This window comes from Festucalex cinctus, chromosome 4 (assembly GCF_051991245.1).
Source record: "Festucalex cinctus isolate MCC-2025b chromosome 4, RoL_Fcin_1.0, whole genome shotgun sequence".
Lineage (NCBI taxonomy): Eukaryota > Metazoa > Chordata > Actinopteri > Syngnathiformes > Syngnathidae > Festucalex > Festucalex cinctus.
Window position 1 is genome coordinate 24750670 of NC_135414.1, and position 15284 is coordinate 24765953.

A 15284-nucleotide genomic window follows, 5' to 3' on the forward strand; every position below is an offset into this window, starting at 1 on the left:
GGCCGTTGACACAATGCAGCACTTTATTTCCAGTAAATACAAAAAAATAATTTTATCGTGGCTGGATAAATATCTTATATATGTAATCTTTATTGTCTATCTGTTAAGGGTATCACATACAACATCTGAATGGGGGCAAATGTTTGTCACATGACTTCTTCTATAGACTATAGGGGGAGACGGGAGGAAGCCTACTCATTTATTAAATGCATATGCAGTTAAAACATTATAAAAGGGGATTGACTGACTAACAAATCCAGTTTGTTGTTGGTTCTTAAACCCAAGAGTGCATGCCAGACAACTGTCAGATCTACTTGTCAGTGTGATCATCCGGAAAAAGGCAGTGAAATCGCACGAGCATCCCTCAAAAAGGTCTTTCAATGTAATGATGAGAACTGTCAAGGAAATGCAGTACGACAATCACAAAAAGGCCTTACACAAGATAAGATAAATCATGGAAATGCAGTGAACTGTACCTCAGAAAAGGATCAGTTAGAAACATAAGAAGCTGTATTATAATAATGCATCAGACAAATTCCATCATACCCAAAAAAAAGTCAGAATTAAACGGAAACATCACGGGAAACACAGTGAACCACTGCCATCATCCCCACTGATGAGACCTCATTAAAAACAAAAACAAAACAAAAAGTGACCAGTTACATCATCCCCTAAAAAGGCCTTTAAATTTGTCATAATAATAAACGTGGCAAAAATCTAATGAACAAGTTTGATCAACCCCCTAAAAAGCCTTACATGTGTCAAAATGATGTGAAACACGAAAATTCAGTCAAGCAGCTTTATCATCTCCCTCGCATGATGCAAAAGTAATGAGAAGCAACTGATAAAATGCAACGAACTCATCTCAATGCCCCGAAAGGCCAATAACATGTGTCACAATGACAAAGAAAACTTTTGGATTGCAGGTACACTTCGACAATGTTATCACCCACAACGACAAATGAGAACCTTCCAACTGCCCAAAATGTGCTTGTGCGTCCACTCACACACACTGCAGACACAGTATAGGCTACGGACTAAGGCACTAATAATAATAATACTATGAGCTCGCACACACAAACACACAATAGAAATACCTCTATCCCAAAAATGTCCATTTTAAGTTATGTTTAAGTGTGCGTTCATATAGGTTTGAACTGTTCTAATGGGATGCACTTGAAGCCATGCACAAACCTGAACGTACAACCTACATGTATGTTGTATTGTAACACAGGCCTTAAAGGCAAAAAAAAAAAAAAAAAAAAAAAAAAAAGCTACAACAATCACATTTTGGTAAACAAAGGGCTCATCTATTGCAGGTAGTATGTTCAGAAAGCCGCATCCTTCAGTTAAAAAAAAAAATATTTCAATGTATGCTGAACTGTGCTTGATTACTGTCCAGATGCCTCCTGTCATCATATCAATTTAGTAAATTACTTGTAAAGCTATATTTAAAAAAAATAACGTGTTGAGGTATTTCTCATTAGCCAGTCTAACAAATTTCATATTATTTTACAGTGGAAGCCAAAATAAACACGTCTGTATTGATTATTATTGTAACTTTGCATTGATCTTACACAGGACACCAACACTGCCCTCTACAGCACCATCCCTGTTATTGCATCAGATTCATTTCCCCAAAGTGTGAAAAGAGCTTGAAGGTGTAAAATTTCTACGATTAAAAACCTGTCAAATTAAAAATAAATATTTCTTCCCTCGTCTCTATAAGTCACCTTTGACTCTGTGAGGCTGCACACTGTAGATTCAAGGTCTAAGACAAACATGCAGCTCATTGAGCATGTAGAAAAAAAAAAAGAAGGCAAACACAAAAATGTCCATGAGTCAAATTTACAGTGACAAATCTGTAAAATTATCATTCGTCGATGGCATCACGTGACTTTGCATGGCCATTAAAAAGACATTCACACAACATGGGAGCGTCTCAATGCGAGTAAACAATCATTTACGAATGAAACATTTCACACGGTCACTCCCAATCGGGTCACATTCGGTTTGAGATCAGTCGAAGTAGCTGTGTTGTCGTACGAGGAGAAACAATCGTCCGGTTTTCGTCCCATGGTAGAGTTTGATTCCGACAAGTCTCATAGCATGGGAGACGTTTCAACATTAAGTCGTTTGTGTGCTTGTTTCAGTTGTTGTCCTCGCGCAGTTCGCTAGGCAAGAACTTGTACTGCTGCTGTCGGATCTGAGCCAGCTTCTTGCGGGCTTCCTCCAGTTCGCGCTCCTTCCTCAGCATCTCCTCCTGAGCCGCGATGATCTGCACGGAAGACGACCCAGGAATGTCATAAATAAATATATCCCGTCTTTTCAGGCTCATTTTGGCTCTTAACAAGTTCTCACAAAGGTGAAATGAATGGAAAAAAATAGCCAAAGGTACATGTTCAGTATGACTGTGGGATTATAAGAGATAATTTAAATTTTGCACAATTTAGTAAAGTAAAATCTTTAAAAATAAATACATTTAAAAGATGATTTCCTCTGGTGAATTTTTAATAAATGAAAATATTAAACTAAATAATACATAATAAAAATAATAAAATTGAAGATTCTTCATATTTTATTTTATTTAGTTGTCTTTTTTTTTTCATTTCTCTTTTTTAGTTAAATATTTTGGTACAGATTGAGAGCGATGCTAAAATGCCATAGAGAGAAATTAACAGAAATTTTAAAATACTTTAAATAAATAAAAATTCAGAGAGATGTAAGGGGAAAAAATGCTTTTCAAACAACAGAAAAAAAAATCAAATTTTCATGCAATCAATATTCACATAGAAATTAAGGAAAAAAATAAATAAATAAATATATATATATATATATATATATATATATATATATATATATATATATATATATATATATATATTTTAAAGTTAAATATTTTGGTCCAGATCAAGAATGATACTTGAATGCCAGAGAGAGAAATTCAAGAAATTTAAAAATACTTAAAAACAAAAAAACAAAAAAATTAAAAAAAAAATAAAAATCAGAGAGATTTAAGGGAAATAAAAAAAAAATAAAAAAAAAGCTGTTTAAACAATAGGGTAAATCATAAATTGTCATCCCATCAATATTCACATAGAAAGAAAACCGAAGAAATAATCAGTATTACTTCATTATTCACAGATAAATTAAGGAAATGTAAAAATATACAGATAAAGAATTTAAAAAAATGAATATCAATATTTATGTTTTAGTCACAAAGAAATGAAGGATAGAAGTAGATAATAAGAAGGGGGGGGGGGAAGAAAAAAAAAAGAAAAAAAAAAAAGAAAAAAGAAAAAAGAGAGACTTTTCTCCACTACAACTCTATTTGCACTTAGGCCAGGTGGCAGCAGTGACCAGAAGCAGCAGACAAAACTGCAGTAGAAAAGTTGCTGTTTTGCTGTCAGTAGTCACTTTCTAATGTGTACTGTCGCCACCTACAGGACTGGAATGGAACAGTAGGCCTTGTTATGTTTAAATCAGTCAGATGGATGTTTTTGTTTTTGTTTTGTCTTGGCAGAGGTCTGGAATACACTACCCCTATCACAACTATTTTTTCAAAACAATTATCAGCAACAACAAATAGAGCAATTTGGTAAATTGCTCAAGAGTGACGTCACAACAATCAATACCCTCGTCTTAGTTTAACATTTGCGCGATAATCAATGAAATAGCTTGCGTCACTTTACACTGCTAATTATTGACGTCATAAAAACTGACCTGGGACCTTTAATAAATTGAACGTCTGTTGTTTACCTGTGCAATCCCTCCCACAAACTTGGTCTTGACCACCACGTTGTCTTCGTCGGCTTTGTCAAAGGCCGCCTTTTGAGCGGCTCGAACCAGGTTGTCGGACGCCTTCTTCACTGCATTCCCAGCAATCTGGTTGAACATCCAATGGGACCGTCACACAAGACCACCAGGAAGTACACAAATGTTGTACACTAATATTGTCTTGATTTGATTATTTATTGCATATTTTTTTTAATCCCAATTCATTGATTAATCAAAAAATAATCAACAGGTTAATCGGTCATCAAAATCATTCAAGGCTTGTGGGGTTACTTTTAAGTCAAGATAGCTCTGAAACTTAGGGGTAAGTGACTATCTGAATGCGCACCTGCAGCCTCCTCATGGCCTCGGAGTCTTGGTCAGCCTTGACCTTGCAGGCCACCAGCAGCTGCGCAGTGGAGGCGGCCACCTGCTTGGCCGAAGAGATGAGCTTCTCCTCGCTGGCGTGGCCTTGCACCGACGCGTTGGCCGCTTCACACAGGTTGCTGGTGGCCGCCGCCACCATCCGTGCCTGAGAGAAGGCACGCGCTTCGTCAGCCATCTCGACAAAACGTGTCACGCTAACCAAACGTCGGCCGTACTCACGGCTGAGATCAGCCCCTGGGACCACTGTCCGTCGTCGACGGCGTTGGCCGGGATGGAGCCCACTTTGCCCTGAGCCACCAGCTCCCTCTGGGCGGCCGAGGCGGATTTGACCAGGGCGCTGGTGGCGGCGGCGATGGACTTGGCTGCTTCCAGGATCTGCTCCTCGAAGTTCAACGTTTCATCTGCCAACTGAGGGGTAACAACAACAACACGTGTTTCCATTAAACTCTTGTCACTTAATTTGCATACATGCATATTGGACATACTGGATGTCTAAGGGGTCGATAATTCAGGATTACATCTCACTCCTGATGAGCCCTCATACATAGCAGTCAAACAGCAACATACTGCTATTAAAGTCCCAATCAGAACTTTTTCTTCCCCAACACACATGAAGATCTGTTTTATACATTAGCCTCCATTATAACTCCAACTCTGAGATGGCACAGTTACACAAAATTAAAGGTTTATTTTCCACTTTGTGGGGAGTTGAAAGGGCCATAGAAGAAGTTTGTTGTCATAAAAAAAAGCATGTGCATTTTTTATATATTCTTCTTAATTTGTCAGAGTATGCTTCAGGATTTTTTTTAAAAACATTTCCGGCATTACAGAAGGTGGGGACCGATGAAGGCATTTGGTGCAAAACCACATTTCGATTACTCATTTTCTGTTTATTTACAAGCAGGAGCACACCAAACAACAATTTTAATGCATTTAGTTATTCTTAGTTAGTTATTCTTTTTTATGTATATTTTTCCTTCATTTGACAATTTACAATTTACAATATATATGCCCATCTAGTTTTTTTTTTTTTTTTACTTGAGTGAAAATGTTTGACATTTTACTTCATGTATTACTATTAGTAGTGCTACATTTATTTATTTTTTTATCCTTAATTCTTTTTTTGGTAAATATACATTAAAATTTTTACCTGTTATATTTCCCTTTGATTTTATTTTCATCTTCATACATTTTGAAAAAGTTACAAATTTGCAATCTACACCCCTCATGCTTTGACATTTATTTCATTTACTTTTTAAATGTAAATGGGGTTTTTTCCCCTTAGTTCGTTATAGAAAAAATATTTCCATTTTTTTTTTTTTTTATTATTTCTAGATTAAAGTTAATGGGGAAATCAACAATCATATGAAATTTACCCGTTTTATCCATTTTGCCACTGGCTGTCGACGGAAAATAACATCACGGGTAACGACCAATAACAGCTCAGCTCCAGAAAACAGCTAAGCCGTGATTGGCCGTTACCTGAGCAACTGCGATGTCATTTTCAGTTGACAGCAAGTGGCAAAATGGTCGCCCCGAGATGAATAAAAATGGGTGGATTTTGTGGTTTAATTCCTATTCCACAATGGCAATATGAATCAGAACGCTGCGTTAGACTAGTGGGGACACATAAAACATATTGTAAAGACATTTTTGGGTATGATATTCAAATTAATGTTTCTGAATAATCCATTCATCTAAAATACAAAATTCTGACATGTTCTGAAGATGAAAACCTAAGTGCTAATCCAAATACATTCAGCTTGGCTTTAAAGGATGGTCTGCTCTCACAGAAACAAATTGTGAGGTGACTGGCGTATCAAACTGCTTTCATGTGAAGTATGTGGATTAATAACACACAAACACACAGACATACGCACATTCACACAGCACAAGTCTGTAGACAGAGCGGGACACTGTAGGAATATGTTTGATATATAGTTGGGACTGAATAACAACCTAATATATCAAACATATCAGACAGAGCCCTGCAAGAGGAGGCCTCCGGAGGCGGGGGCAGGCAAGGCAGGGACACAAGGAGAGGGTAGGGGGAGTAGAGGGGAGTTGGGTTAGGGATTGGGATTTATAAAGAGCATATGTATAAACTGCAAGGGGATTTAACTCAAGTTTACCACAGATGGAAGGATGGGGGGGATGAGGAAGAAACATGGCAGAAGGGAAAAGGGCCGAATCTTGTGATGGCTATTTAAAAAAAAAAAAAAAAAAAAAAAAAAAAAAAAAAAAAAAAAAAAAAATTCATGGACAAGTAGAACTCATGAATTGGGTATTTAAAAAAAAAAAAAAAAAAAAAGGGTCGATGTTTATAGGTTGGGAAGTTTGTGGGGAATATCTCAACAGGAACAAGACAACAAGAGACAACATCCACATTCCTGATAATTCTCATTTGACAGCTCTTTACACTTTAGCACCCACAATTTAAAACATATTTATTTTGATTTTAACATAAACATTTAATTGCAATTAACAAGACTTACTATTTATCCAAATGTTTTATTTAATGGCATTATACTTATTAGAACTAGTATGTAATTTTAATGAACATTTGCACTGATGTGCTATGTTGCAGAACTTCTAGTTTGAAATGCAAGATGGAATACATGATGAATGAAAAAAAAATCTGAAAATATTAGAACATCAATAAGAAAATTATAGTATGTAGTACAGAAATTTAAACTAGTGATAATATTGATATAATTTTGTAATAATGTAATTGTTATTTATTAAATATTTGAGACTCTTTTTTTTATTTTTTATTATTATAACAATTCGATTTTTAAATAATTATTTTCACAACTATTTAATTTTGCAACAACCCCATTTCGAATCCGGGTCATCAACTGAATGTTTAAAAGGGAACCTTCACGCGGTCCTTTTATCTTCAATGCTTGCAATATTTTACTAAAAATAACAATTTTACTGGATGCCACAAAGACTGAGTACACAGACCATTTGCATGTAAACAACAGGTGATCAAAATAATTAAAAGAAAGAAGAAGAAATTGTTTACACATTTGTAAACAATTTACACAATTGTTTGAAACAAACCTAGCCATGAATTACTATTATGAATGTCATATTATGCATACTATAACCATTAGGGATGTAACGATATCCTAACATCACGATACAATATTATCATGATATGAAGGTCACGATACGATAATTATCATGATATTGTGAGGGGGATTGGCGAAATTTAAAAAAGATCACACTATTGTAAAAAAAAAAGAAAAAAAAAAAGAGCTCATACTTAAAAAAAAAAAAAAAAGCATAATATTATGCTTTTGTAATAACAGCAATGCATATAAACCACCTACAATCTCTAATAACAATATTGAGGCACTTACTTGCTAATGCAAGCACGCATTTATTGCTTCCCAAGCAAATTAGGTTCCCCTTCATCTGACAATTAGCATAGATTTTAAACATAGAAGGCCAAAACATCCCTAATGAAAATTAAATTGCACTAATAAACTAGTCACTAGAGGGTACTAGAACTGCACAAATGGAAATCAACCTGACTTTTTTTTAACAGATGTTCCTTTTAAATATTGTGAACATGACGACGACCATATTGTGGCAGTTTTAATATCACGATATTGCCCTTATCGTTACATCCCTAATAACCGTACTGTACTAAAACTGTATCTGCATGTTTAAGAAAGCTAAAGACAAGTTCACACTAATGACTTAATGGTTGCGTTCATCAAATCTAAGAGATTTTTAGCTCAATCAACAGACACATTGGGGCAGATTTACACTAGTCAAAAAAACTTCGGGCATCCGGGTAAACTTTCAAGACGTACTGAAATGCACTATAACCTTTCAGGATGAACCGAATTTGACCCGAATTACACTTCTGAATACGCATGTCCAACTGTCCAATGTTTCAGTATTTTTTGCGCAAACTGTTGTTCTATAACAAGGAGTTGAAGAGCAAAATTTGACCCATGAATCAACTAATTCAATTCCTGGTTGAAGCAGATTTAGCATTTAATTAAACAGTCCGCTTCATCAATGTTGTTCACAATTTGATATCATGAGACCAAGATAATGCTTATTGTGAGTATTTCCGCAGGCGGTGTCTCACCTTCGGCTTGGCCCGAGGTTTGAGTTGCTCCAGCTTCTTTGCGGCCGCCTCAATGGACGCCGCCGCCCCGAGCAACTCCGTCTCCGCAATCACCGTCGGGTCCTCGGGGTCCACCCACTCGGAGCCTGGATCGAGCCATGAGAACATGCCTGTTACAAAAGGTCGCTTGCCTAAAAAAGCTTCAACGCGTGGTCGGATCATGCTTCACGAAAACACAACGTTCACCGGGTGACACATTCACCGCAACACGCATGAAGTGATGTGGGTGCCTAAAACAGTAACGACTCCGTGCAGCAGCTGGACTTGGAGATGGGATGAAATAAATCCGTGTTAGCAACCAAAAGATGAGAACCAAAAAAAAAAAAAACATAAAAAAAGTGTCAAGCATTTGGTGAAACCAGTCATGAGACACAGAACAACGCTAACTTACCTCCATCTGTGGCGCCAAAACAAAAGGAGGAAGACAGGAGGGTTAGCAAAAAGTCTCAAGGAATGACGCAGTCTGTTAAAACGATTCACGGCTATTAATTATGTTGTCTGTGATAGAGATGTGTTAATTTGTAAAAACAACCAACAAGGTACATGATTAACTCATTTGCTCCCAAAAATAAATGCGTTCTATTTTAAATATTACCATGCTCCCAAAGACGTATTTATATGTTTGTTTGTTTGTTTTTTGGTAGAGCATACAGAAGGCTTTGATGCAGCCTCTAACTAAGACAACTGAATCAATGGTAGTTATTACAAAAACGGCCAGCAAGTGGCAGCCGAGTATACAAGAACAACCAGGGCCATGTTGCAACAGGCTCTTTTCCCCACTGTTTTAAACAGATTTGTGAATAACGAAGAAACTTATCTATATTCTAATGCTAATTGCTGCAAAATGTAAACATATAGAAATATACTTTTTTTTCTGATGAAAGAAGAGACTCTAATCTTTCTTTTGGTGGTCCTTGCAAAATCAGTCAAAATCCAGTAAAACAGCCGGGAGAGAAGGCGGTTACTTCAGTGAAAATAACTGCGAATGAGTTAACTTAAGTCCAATAGAATATTAGGGCCACAGAGGAAAAGCAAAAGAGTCAGAAATTTTACTAGAACAAGCTTCAAGTAATCAAATGTCTTTGATGAAGCAGCATGCGGCTCAATGTGTAATGTTATTTTTGCACAACCTATTCAAACAATTAGATGCCACGATCACAAGGATCTTCATGTTTCATGGAAGTCTAGCTGCACAGCTGCTATGGTCATCAGAGGACGGATACTGCAGTTTGTGCATCTGCTCTATGCAAACTCTTGCTATTTAGGAATGAACTAGGAAAATAACATAGTATAAATAAAAATTTTAGTGATGGAAAAAAAATCTACAACACAATAAGGAGGACGTAGGTACGTAGTTTTTTTTTTTTTTTTTTTTTTTGCACATGAGGACTGAATGAAAAAGATTTATTTGAATTTTTATATAACATTTGAAAAAAACAAGTATCTAAAAAAAAAAAAAAGCTTTTCTTTCTTGGCTGAAAAACTAAAAATCTGGACAGCCGCAATCTTAGTACTGTTTTCAAAAATACTGTGTTAAGGCTTTTTTTTTTCTCTCTCTCTCTCTCTCTCTCTCTCTCTCGGTGCCTCACATTTTCACAGTACACTTTTTTTTTTTTTCCCCTCAAGGTTACAACATAGTCCTCAAAATTCGATTTATTTGAGAAATTGTTATGCGTGCGCGTTACCTTTCATGGCCTCGGCAGACTGGATGAGTTCCGTGACCGCGCCTGCTACTCGTTTTGAACACGCAGCCAGCTGCTGCTTCTGCTCAGGAGTGGGCCTCAGCAACACCTACGAACATAAAAGTGACCTTGACCATAAACACACTAAAATGGAGTGGGAGCCAATAGAAGAGTTTTACAAATTCAGCCTATACAAATAACTGTCTCTTAGTCAGGTCAACATTTCTTGGCACCAAGGACTTTGGCGCCATCTTGTGGCATTGCAGAGAGCTGGAAATAGCAATTAGGCGTGTTTTTCAGCAAGTAATTAATAACAATTTCCCCAAAAATGCCTGAAATGATGATTTTGAAAGTAGTGAATAGTAAACATGCAGGGAAATGACTGCCAAATATGGTATGACAAACAACTAAGGAAAGATATCAATCCAAGTAACTGAACAAATTCTACCTAAAAGAATTTGCAAGACAAAAACCACTCACCATGAGCACTTGTTCAAGTAGATCAATATATCCAGTGGTGCACTCGGATCCAAATCTCAGCGCCCTGTTCTTCACTTCCTCGTTGACGTCAGCATGGTAGGCGGCTTGCTGCAGGACGCAACACAATCTACGTTGTAGAAGCTAACGCTTTCGGGGTGACTGGATGAACTACTCGACGAACCTTGCAGCTGGCCAGCATGTCGGAAATGGCCTTGCGGCTCAGGTTGGCCGTGTGGATGATGTCCTCCTGTCGGGCCGAGTTGCCGGCGGCAACCGCTTTGGCCGTCGCCATGGTGATGCCTTTGGTTATGCGGATGAACTCTTCGGGCGTGGTAGTTTTTCTCGGAGGGTCCCGGGACTGGAACAACTGCGGATGACGACAAATGGGGTACATGTCATGTGACCAAGCCGGGCTTTAACTCATTTGCTCCCAATAACGTGTAAATACGTTTTTTTTAATGTTAGAAGTGTCCCAAAGACGTATTTATACGTTTTTTTGTTTTTGTTTTTGTTTTTATGCTAGAGCATACAGAAGGCTTTGATGCAGACTCAACTACAAAGAATGGTTGCAGAAATGGTAGTTATTACACAAACGGCCAGCAGGTGGCAGCAGAGCAAAGGAGATCAACCAGGGTCATGTGGAAAAAAAGCTAAATTACTTACAATTTTGAATAGATTTGTGAAAACTGATTAAACTTAGCTCTCTTCTAACGCTAATTGCTGCATAACGGAAACAGATAGAAACATACTTTTTTTTTCCTGATGAAAGAAGAGACTTTAATCTTTCTTTTGATAGGTTCCATGCTTTTCTAGCAATAGAACACAATATTCTGTGGGCCTTGCAAAATCAGTCAAAATCCAGTAAAACAGCCGGGAGCGAACAGGATTGCTTCTGTGAAAATGGCTGGGAGTGAAAGAGTTAAATAACTTTTCCAAATGTAAACAAATACAATTTCATAGTTATAATTACCTCAATGAAATAGACGCACAGTAAAATACACTCAGTTTGAAACAGCATAGTATATTTTGCATATATTAATTTATTTGTTAAATAGCCAATATAAAGTTCCTTTTAATTTGGCTGATGAATGAATAATATAGTCTTGTTATATACTGTAAAAATGTCTATATAATGATTCAAGCATAACTACTGCATTTACTAACGGAGCCGTACATCGGCTCACGTTATCTCACCGCCATTTCCTGTTTGATGCACTCGATGGTGGCCTCCAGCGCTCGGGTGCCTCGCGTGGCCTCGTCCTCCACGGCCTTCACCGTCTTCAGCAGGGACGTCACGTTGGTCACCATCACCTGGAAGCAATAATTATCAATCGTTCACAGTCCTTGCACTGTACCTACAAAAACATAATTCGGCCATTAATACAAACATAAATAATACAAAAATAAAATTCATGGAGGCAACCCAAATTAGCAGAATGATGGAATAAGCCTGGATACAGATTTGAATATCAAACATCCCAGACTGGTGATGCAACATTGATTTATATTTTTTTGTGTGTTTGTTTTTTGTGCAGATCCCGAAAAAAGTACACAAAAAGTATTTCGACTTTCAGAAGTTATAGTCCACTTGCACTGGTGTGTAATGAGTGAGAAGCTGTGAAGTTTGTGGCAGTTGGCACCTACTTTGCAGTGTGCATTATCGCCACCTACAGGACAGCAACTACAGAACCTCATTTATTATTTTCAAACCCAATCAGACATGTTTAGGATTGCTCAGCTTTGGTCGAGGTCTGTGTGTTGTTCTATTAGGCAAAAAGTTTCTGTAGTTCTTATTGTGTTGGTGTGGCCAGTGAGTGCCGAGCTTACCTCAGATTCATTCCCTAACAAACATTCAATACAATTGATAATTATCTTACTTCAACTTCTTTGTCTTGGTTTTTCACTAAGGATTGCAGTACCCTTTAATGAACAGTGGGAGGTGCACAAGACATATGTAGACTAACAGATCCAAAAAAGGATTGTTTAAATCACCTTACTATTTCAGAATTATGCTTATTTTGTATTTACATTACCAACATTGCACAATATTTGCTTTTTAGAGGATATGGAATTAGATGCAATAAATTAGATTATGTTTGATTGATGACTGGAGATTTGGACGATGTCTGGTGTGCCCGCACCTTGGCCGCGCTCTTCAGCTGGTACATGGACGGGTCATCCGCCGCCTTGCCGGCAGCACACTTGGTGGCGCTGATGAGCTCCGCCAGTGCCTTGGCGACATCTTTGACAGCATTTATCAGAACCACCTAAAAAGAGTAAAACAATCAGTTCATGAGATAATGAAGTAAAGTGAAGTAATGTTGCCATGACAACAAAACTGATGGACCTGCGTCTCTGGATCATCGGAACCAATGCTGGCTGCGCCTAGTTTGACCACGTCGGTGAGCTGGGTGATAGTTTTGGCAGAGGACTGGGCGGCCTGCGCCAACTTGTCCTGGCCGGAAGCGGCACCCGACACCAACATCTTTGTGTCCTCCACCAGTGCTTTGGCCGTCTTCAGAATGTTTTCTCTGAGAAAGAGAGGATCATGAGATATGGGGATAAGTGACAAAATAGGGAAAAGTTTGAAGGAAATATGTTACCAATTAATAAAACTTTTTTTTTTTAAATTTTTTTTTTACTAGCTGTTTTGTGTAAGGAAGACTTCATTGCATGTAAAAAAAAAAGAAGAAGTGTCATCAACTATCATTTAATTGATTATTTTAACGGGTCATTTTAAATATTTTTAAAGATTTTTGTTTTTTAACTAAGATTTGATCAAATGCTGTAAATTGATCTTTTCCAAGAAGCTTGTACCTTTTACATCTTGGTATACTTTTTTATTTTTACTGTATTTTTTTTTGCTCCATGTTTTATATACAATGTATATCTTAAGTGTTGCATGTGCATTTTTCATTTAAAATGTCGTAATTAAAACAACATAAATATGCTGTAACTCGTAACTATCATTGTTCTGTACCCAAAACAAAAATTGCTGGGGAAAAAACAAAAACAAAAACACTCAAGCATTCAAATTTGCAGCGTGTGAAACCATAATTAAGACTGTAGTTGCACAAACAGATGAGGAAAGTCAGCTTCAGCAACAGAAATAGAAAAAATGTCATAAAGTCATCACAATTGAATACATGTATAACATTTTTGACCAATGCTGAGGTCTACATTAAAGTACTGTTATGAGCACACAAATCTCTGAGTAGATGGACAAGCATCTAATATCTATGAATATCCATTAAAATCTGTGCTGATGGATGGATGGATACATTCTAGATAAGCTTTTTGTGTTTGCAAAAGATAAAAACCATGAGGGCTTCTGTGCGTTCTCCACTTTCATGCCGCTGGATGGACGTGATGAGCAATTTCACAAAAACAATTTGCAATTTCAATCTCGGATCATCTTTTTGGTCACGACATCAAATAATAGCAGCCTTTCGTCTCCTTTTGTTATCACGGCGAGAGAAATCTTGAAGGGACATCTTCCGAACAGCGAAAGATGGGACTCGTCATCTTTCAAAGCCTGAGGGTAATTTGTACTTTCTGACAGAAGAAAACGTTTTGCTCCCCTTTTGTCTGCCTGCTACTAAATCATTCTGTCAGCTTATGATCACAGATAACCAGGAGGCAGATTTTAAACATGAGAACATCATGAAGCCGAAGCGACAGATTTCGCCACTCCCACCTGTGGTCGGCGAAGGACTCGTCATTCTCAGCGTTGAGCGTGCCAGCGGAGGCGAACATGATGGTGGTGTCCAGATCGGCGATGATGCCCGATACGGCGCTGGCCGCTGTGATGCAGGCCTGCGTTCCCTTGTTGCCTGCTTGCAGTGCCGATAGCACCAAGGACACCTGAGGATACACACGCATGCATGATGATGTCCTGTCATCACGCCAGCGATCATAGAAGATGGCATCTTGTACTTGTTGTGTATGTTGAAAATCAGAATTTTGCAGTATTTTCTGTTCTTTTTGCACACTTTGGAAAATAATTGCAGTGATCAGAAATACATTAAACCCTTGCCACTTGCTAATACATGATGATGTTTATGATAGAAGCATGTAAGACATGAATACGCACTCAAACATGGCATATTCATCATGACGATGCTAACCTTCTCCGTGACGGCGCGGGCGCAGTCGATGAGCTCTCGCTTGGTGAAGCCGTCGGAAGGAGTGACCTGCAGCGCCCCGGCCTTCTGCACCAGGAAGATGCAGCCGTGGCCCAGCTCCTGCACTCGGGTCTTGATCTGGAAGCCGATCTGTGGAAGACGTAACATGGAAGTTGCCCCGTTGTGTCGCTTTTACGACATGCGCCGGGGTCACCGCTCGCACCTCTTCAGGCTCGGCCGTGTGGGCGGCCATCCGTCCCTCGACGGCCAGTTGGCTGAAGTCGACCGTCACCTGAGAGGCCAGACCGCCGAGCTCGTCTGGACAGGTCACCGATTTTGTCATCTGAGTCATGACACACCAAACTTTAGCATTTCATAACATTTTCATAAGATTTTGTACAGATAGGTAACATTTGAAACAGTAACGTGGTTTACCATTTCCTGAGCAGTGACTGCAATAGCTTTGGAGTGTTTGACCATACTGGTCTGGTAATCCACAAATGATCCCTCGGGCTCGGGCGGCGTTCCCTCATCCAGCTGAAGATAAAAGAAACATTTAGATTTAAAGGGGAAGTCAACCTCAAACATTTCTTGACAATATGTGACCTCACTAGTCTAAACACGATATCATAATAATATTACATTTGTGGAATATGAGTTATGAAGCAAAAAACAGCCATTTTTATC

At 38.1% G+C, this 15284-nt stretch overlaps 1 protein-coding gene across 2 annotated transcripts in view; it reads right to left on the bottom strand.

Moving 5' to 3' along the window:
* tln2a (talin 2a) overlaps positions 1–15284 on the bottom strand; it is a 75124-nt gene continuing 59840 nt past the window's right edge. For both annotated transcript variants that reach the window (XM_077519850.1, XM_077519851.1), the window contains 15 exons: positions 15033–15134; positions 14821–14940; positions 14601–14747; positions 14171–14337; positions 12821–13004; positions 12615–12740; positions 11668–11784; positions 10655–10840; positions 10474–10581; positions 9997–10102; positions 8273–8397; positions 4381–4569; positions 4124–4306; positions 3760–3885; positions 1–2278 (listed from right to left, as the gene is read on the bottom strand). In XM_077519850.1, coding sequence (XP_077375976.1) covers positions 2150–2278; positions 3760–3885; positions 4124–4306; positions 4381–4569; positions 8273–8397; positions 9997–10102; positions 10474–10581; positions 10655–10840; positions 11668–11784; positions 12615–12740; positions 12821–13004; positions 14171–14337; positions 14601–14747; positions 14821–14940; positions 15033–15134 — 2115 coding nt within the window. In that variant the 3' untranslated portion in view covers positions 1–2149. The remainder of the gene's footprint in view (positions 2279–3759; positions 3886–4123; positions 4307–4380; positions 4570–8272; positions 8398–9996; positions 10103–10473; positions 10582–10654; positions 10841–11667; positions 11785–12614; positions 12741–12820; positions 13005–14170; positions 14338–14600; positions 14748–14820; positions 14941–15032; positions 15135–15284) is intronic.